The sequence below is a fragment of the Salvelinus sp. IW2-2015 genome, linkage group LG23 (assembly GCF_002910315.2).
Source record: "Salvelinus sp. IW2-2015 linkage group LG23, ASM291031v2, whole genome shotgun sequence".
Classification (NCBI taxonomy): Eukaryota; Metazoa; Chordata; class Actinopteri; order Salmoniformes; family Salmonidae; genus Salvelinus; species Salvelinus sp. IW2-2015.
Genome location: NC_036863.1, coordinates 465,405 through 471,706, shown reverse-complemented (window position 1 = coordinate 471,706; position 6,302 = coordinate 465,405). Strand labels below are relative to the sequence as shown.

General features: G+C 46.8%; 1 protein-coding gene across 1 annotated transcript in view; it reads right to left on the bottom strand.

The window, feature by feature from the left end:
- The window catches only part of LOC111950437 (teneurin-2-like), an 85,826-nt gene that overhangs the window by 32,201 nt on the left and 47,323 nt on the right, over positions 1-6,302 (bottom strand). The window contains exons 14-18 of the mRNA XM_070434286.1: positions 4,188-4,398; positions 2,322-2,441; positions 1,896-2,157; positions 1,410-1,677; positions 624-767 (exon numbers count right to left, since the gene is read on the bottom strand). Of these exons, the coding sequence (XP_070290387.1) occupies positions 624-767; positions 1,410-1,677; positions 1,896-2,157; positions 2,322-2,441; positions 4,188-4,398 (1,005 nt within the window). The remainder of the gene's footprint in view (positions 1-623; positions 768-1,409; positions 1,678-1,895; positions 2,158-2,321; positions 2,442-4,187; positions 4,399-6,302) is intronic.

Below are 6,302 nucleotides of genomic sequence, written 5' to 3'. Positions count from 1 at the left end.
ACACACACACACACACACACACAGAGAGAGAGAGATTTTTAAATGTATGTAAATTGTAAAGTCTTTTGTCTGTAATGTCTTTTCATTATGCGTCGAACCCCAGTAAGACCAGCTGTCGTCATTGACTCCCTGCTTGTCATTGCCTACACACAGGAATATTCAATTGGTATTCAGGGCACGCCTAATGCTGTCAAACACGGAGGTGAAAGACCAGTGTTGTCTGAGGAGATTACCAGTGGCACTGCACCGGTATAGAGATGAGACAAGACAAGGCTACTTGGATGTTAAACATTCATTCATGCGATCAAATAAGTGGTCTGGTTTCAGTGACCATGTAGCCACACCTTTTTAACATTTCACAACACTAAACAYAAAAACAGAAAGAATTCACACAGTTGTGAATGATCTGACTGTGATAGTAGCCTATCTGTCCCGGCATGAGTGACTCAGTTCTAAAATGGCCCTGTTCTGACTTTTAAAGGATGTAGGTCTTTCTTTTAACTAGGCAAGTCAGTTAAGAACACATTGCCCTTTCCGTCCTTCCTGTCTACTCTCCACTGTCCTATCTCAATAAAATAAATAAAATCCATAAAATATGAAAACAAAACGTTGTAGGGTCGTACCACTGGCAATGTTGAGGGAGTGATGTTTGTCCAGGGACCAGCCCCCTAAGTTGGAGGGCAGCAGCTCATATCCCTGCAGCACCGCTGTCCTCTTCTCCCACAGGATCTGACTGGGACACGTCTCATACTCAAAACCCACTGACACTGTAGAAAAACAGAGGAGAATACCACTTTATTCTCCATCCCAAACTTCAGCATCGCCTCATAAGTAACACAGAATTGAATCACATTGCATGGCACGTACAGTCAGTGAATGCTTTAAATGTACTCTTCATGGTCACACCAACCACACGTGATACACGCACATGAACAAGGTTTAGTTTACTTCAATAAGAATGTTAATCAGGTGAGTGACATTTAATGAGACGTGTGTGTGTGTGTGTGTGTGTGTGTGTGTGTGTGTGTGTGTGTGTGTGTGTGTGTGTGTGTGTGTGTGTGTGTGTGTGTGTGTGTGTGTGTGTGTGTGTGTGTGTGTGTGTGTGTGTGTGTGTGTGTGTGGAGAGAAACATACTCAGCCTGATCACATGCTGTATGTGTGAATGGATGGGCCCCGAGGTAGACAACTGTTCACACCTACACAGTAGCACAGTATGTTACTGTGCTGGTGTCAACTTAATTAAACATGTGATAATTTAGAGAAGGATAGAAAGCTTATGTTTGATTAGTTGAGTGAGAGATTGTCAGAAAGGTCTGCCAACCTGTTGCAGTAACAGATAACATGGTACTGTGTCTGGATAGATGGTTACATCTAATATAACGGACCAGACATCTCACGCTGCTKCTCACCAGACGCCTGGGTCAGACCATAGACCCTCTGCCTGTAGACATCTGTCTTGTCCCAGATGTAGGTGTAGGCCAGGTTAGGAGAGGCGTGGAACCACTTCTGGAAGAGATGTCCCTCCACGGCCACCATCAGGTGCACCTTGGCCAGGGAGAGAGGCACCAGGGCCTGGGTCATGGTCACCTTCAGCAGTGCGTGGTACCCGGAGGCACGAGAGCTCAGGTAGCACAGCTTCAGACCTGTGCCCGGGATCTCCAGCTGCTCATGAACCACCTAGGAGGAGCAGGGAGAGAGGGAAAGAAAGAGGAAGAGGGAGAGAGAGATGTGAGAGAGAGAGAAGACAAGAAAGTGTGAGAGAAACAGAGCTAGAGAGAGAGAAACAGAGCTAGAGAGAGAGAGCTAGAGAGAGAGAGAGAGAGAGAGAGAGAGAGAGAGACAGAGATAGAGAGAGAGAGAGAGAGAGAGAGAGAGAGAGAGTGCTGTGTATGTACCTGAGTCTCAGGGATGATGTGCCTCTCTGCAGGGTGGGAGCTGAAGAAGGAGGAGAGGGGCGAGGCCACCACCACAGGGTCTGGGTGGACGTAGCCGCTGAGGTCACAGGCTGGGATGGTATTCTCCTCCGTCTTCAGCACCAGCGTGTCCATGGCATAGAACCGGTTCCAGGGTAGCCACACCGTGCGCTCCTGGCTCAGGAACGGAGCTCGCTCGAAGCGCAGGGCCAGAGASACACCCCCATTGGCCACCAGGTCAAATCTAGAGAGGAACAAAGACAGAGGACAAGGGGGTTATAAACCCTTTGATCCTCACCATCCTCAAATGACTCAAAGATATCTAAGTCACGGGGGACCTAAGGGACATAAATCCATCCATACATCTAAAGATCTGTTGTCATATTCAAACACCAAAAAATCACCTACGTGCCATCCTGCCGAGTCAGGGTGAAGCCGTAGTGAGGGTACTTGACAAACGTCACGTTGACCCCCACCAGGGGAGTCCCGTCCGTGGTCACGACCTGGCCTCGGATCAACGCTGCCAGGCTGCAAGAGAGGATATAGCTGCAAGGTGAAGGTATGAAGATGGTGTAACAACACATGAATCAAATCTCTTAATGTACATTGCATTCGGAAAGTATTCAGACCCCTTTACTTTTTCCACATTTTGTTACGTTTACAGTCTTATTCTAAAATGGATTAAATCGTTTTTTCCCCCTCATCAATCTACACACAATACTGCATAAAGGCAAAGCAAAAACAGGTTTTTATAAATTTTTGCAAATTTATAAATTATCAAAAACAGAAATATCACATTACATAAGAATTCAGACCTTTTACTCAGTACTTTGTTGAAGCACCTTCGGCAGCAATTACAGCCTCAAGTCTTCTTGGGTATGACGCTACAAGCTTGGCACACCTGCATTTGGGGAGTTTCTCCCATTCTTCTCTGCAGATCCTCTCAAGCTCTGTCAGGTTGGATGGGGATCGTCGCTGCACAGCTATTTTCAGGTCTGAGATGTTCGATCGGGTTCAAGTCCGGGCTCTGGCTGGGCCACTCAAGGATATGCAGAGACTTGTCCCGAAGCCACTCCTGCGTTGTCTTGGCTGTGTGCTTTGGGACGTTGTCCTGTTGGAAGGTGAACCTTTGCCCCAGTCTGAGGTCCTGAGTGCTCTGGAGCAGGTTTTCATCAAGGATCTCGATCCTGACTAGTCTCCCAGCCCCTGCCACTGAAAAACATCCCCACAGCATGATACTGCCACCACCATGCTTCACCGTAGGGATGGTTCCAGGTTTACTCCAGACGTGACGCTCGGCATTCAGGCCAAAGATAACAAATCTTGGTTTCATCAGACCAGAGAATCTTGTTTCTCATGGAAGAAGTTCGGTGCCTTTTGGCAAACTCCAAGCGGGCTGTCATGTGCCTTTTACTGACCAGTGGCATCCGTCTGACCACTCTGCCATAAAGGCCTGATTGGTGGAGTGCTGCAGAGATGGTTGCTCTTCTGGAAGGTTCTCCCATCTCCACAGAGGAACTCTGGAGCTCTGTCAGAGTGACTATCGTGTTCTTGCTAACCTCCCTGACCAAGGCCCTTCTCCCCCGATTGCTCAGTTTGGCCGGGCGGCCAGCTCTAGGAAAAGAGTCTTAGTGGTTCCAAACGTCTTCCATTTAACAACGATGGAGGCCACTGTGCTCTTGGGGACCTTCAATGCTGCAGAATTTATTTGGTACCCTTCCCCAGACCTGTGCCTCAACACAATCCTGACTCGGAGTGCTACGGATAATTCCTTCGACCTCATGGCTTTTGCTAGGACGTGCACTGTCAACTGTGGGACCTTATATAGACAGGTGTGTACCTATCCAAATCATGTCCAATCAATTGGATTTACCACAGGTGGACTCCAATCAAGTTGTAGAAACATCTCAAGGATGATCAATGGAAACAGGATGCACCTGAGCTCAATTTCGAGTCTCATAGCAAATGGTCTGAACACTTATGTAAATAAAGTATTTTTGTTTTTTATTTTTAATACATTTGCAAAAACTTCTAAAAACCTGTTTTCAGTTTGTCATTAAGAGGTATTGTGTGTAGATTGATGAGAATATTTTTTTTGCAATGTATCAAAATGTAGAAAAAGTCAAGCGGTCTGAATACTTTCCGAATGCACTTGTAATGACTGTGAAAGTCAGTGGTAATTACTTTAGAATATTCTGACCTTATGCTGATGTTTACTGTATAAACAGTTGATTATATCCTGAAGTAAGTAGAATTGATAGATGGGTACATTACCTTGAGTTGAAGGGGTTGTTTCCAGGGATGATGTGGGTGCCATCCCTCCCCACCAGTAACTTGACTCTGTCGTAGAATGATCTGACTTTCAGCGAAGGTGATTGGCTCTGCTGGATGATCTGCAGTGGATCCCTTGCTCCCAGGCACAGTGGATTGGTCAGGCACAGACTCTGAGCGCAGCAGTCGGGATCCATGCAGTCTGTCAGTCCGTCTGCAAGGGGTAGCACATGATAAAATAATCTGGACAGACAGACACCGCTGCAACTAAATAATGATTCAGTGGCATTTTTTGATTTGTCATTTTTCCTTTTGTTGTTGGGSAGAATAGAACAAGATCATTGTCAAGCAGAAAACAGTGCAACAAAGAACATTTGAAAACATGCAGGTTTAGCATCTGTATACCCTCTATACTGTGTCAATGTGAAACACAACATATATTCAAATGCATATTCCCTTTCCATTCTTTTCACGAGTTCATTTATTTCTCTTCAACTAATGTTATATATTCATTAGGATGTGTGTGGTATTTTTGCCTCATTCTCAAGTTTTTTAAACATTTTTATTTATTTAACCTTTATTTAATTAACTAAGCAAGTCAGTTAAGAACAAATTCTTATTTACAATGACGGCCTACACCGGCCAAACCCGGACGATGCTGGGCCAATTGTGCGCCGCCCTATGGGACTCCCAATCACGGCCGGTTGCTGATACAGCCTGGAATCAAACCAGGGTCTGTAGTGACGCCTCTAGCACTGAGATGCAGTGCCTTAGACCGCTGCGCCACTCAGGAGCCTACAAAGGAAGTTCTCCTTCAGAAACACAGTGCCTGCCTGTCGTACTTTTAATCAAAACCAATGACACGGACATCAAAGTCAAACGGGACATCACCCACAACCCTAAGGGCGTCTCCTCTCTCTCTCTCTCTGCATACTAACACAAGCAAGCGCGTTCATTCAGAACTGTCAAAACAAACACCTTCAACTATGCAAACTACTTTCAGACTTTGTAAACTTTTATCTGTCTGATCTTTCAGCTTTTATTTGGTGAAATAAAACAGACAGAGACAAACAGAGAGGGAGAGAGACAGAGAGGGAGAGACAGAGAGGGAGAGACAGAGAGGGAGAGAGAGAGAGGGAGGACAGAGAGGGGAGACAGAGAGGGAGAGACAGAGAGGAGAGACAGAGAGGGAGAGACAGAGAGACAGAGAGGGAGAGACAGAGAGGGAGAGACAGGAGGGAAGACAGAGAGGGAGAGAGAGACAGAGAGGGAGAGGGAGAGAGAGACAGACAGAGAGGAGAGACAGACAGAGACAGAGAGGGAGAGACAGACAGAGACAGAGAGGGAGAGACAGACAGAGACAGAGAGGGAGAGACAGACAGAGAGAGACAGAGAGGGGAGACAGAGAGGGAGAGACAGAGAGGGAGAGACAGAGAGGGAGAGACAGAGAGGGAGAGACAGAGAGGGAGAGACAGAGAGGAAGAGACAGAGAGGGAGAGACAGAGAGGGAGAGACAGACAGAGACAAACAGAGAGAGAGAGACAGAGAGGTAGGGAGACTGATAAACACCCGACAGACAGAGACAAACAGAGAGGGAGAGACAGAGAGGGAGGGAGACTGATAAACACCCGACAGACAGATTAAGGAAGTGAGTAGGAAGTATGACAACATCTCCAATGAAGAAGGAAGATGTTTTGGATTAACCACAACAGCCTGCCTGCCAGGCATCCAGCCACACATTGAAATGGACTGGCTGTAAGACTGTTAAAACCCCCTATCGTCCTCGGAGCATATTACCCTACGAGAGAGATTAAAGATGAAAGGCTTTCAGGGGCTGCATTAAGATACCTGGAAGCATAGCATCCGGACTCAATTGCCTGACATGCCACAGAGAAAGCCCTCTTTAAGATCGACATAGCTCTGGCCTCGGCACACTACTTAGCCGCTAAGCAAGGAAAAATAGTCATGGGTATCATTTTCATGTTAGATAACCCTGCACTGACAGATTGAATGGCTGGCTGGCTGCTTGGAGTGGAGCTGATGCTTGGAGAGGAGGTGCTGCTTGGAGAGGAGGTGCTGCTTGGAGGGGAGCTGCTGCTTGGAGAGGAGTTGCTGCTA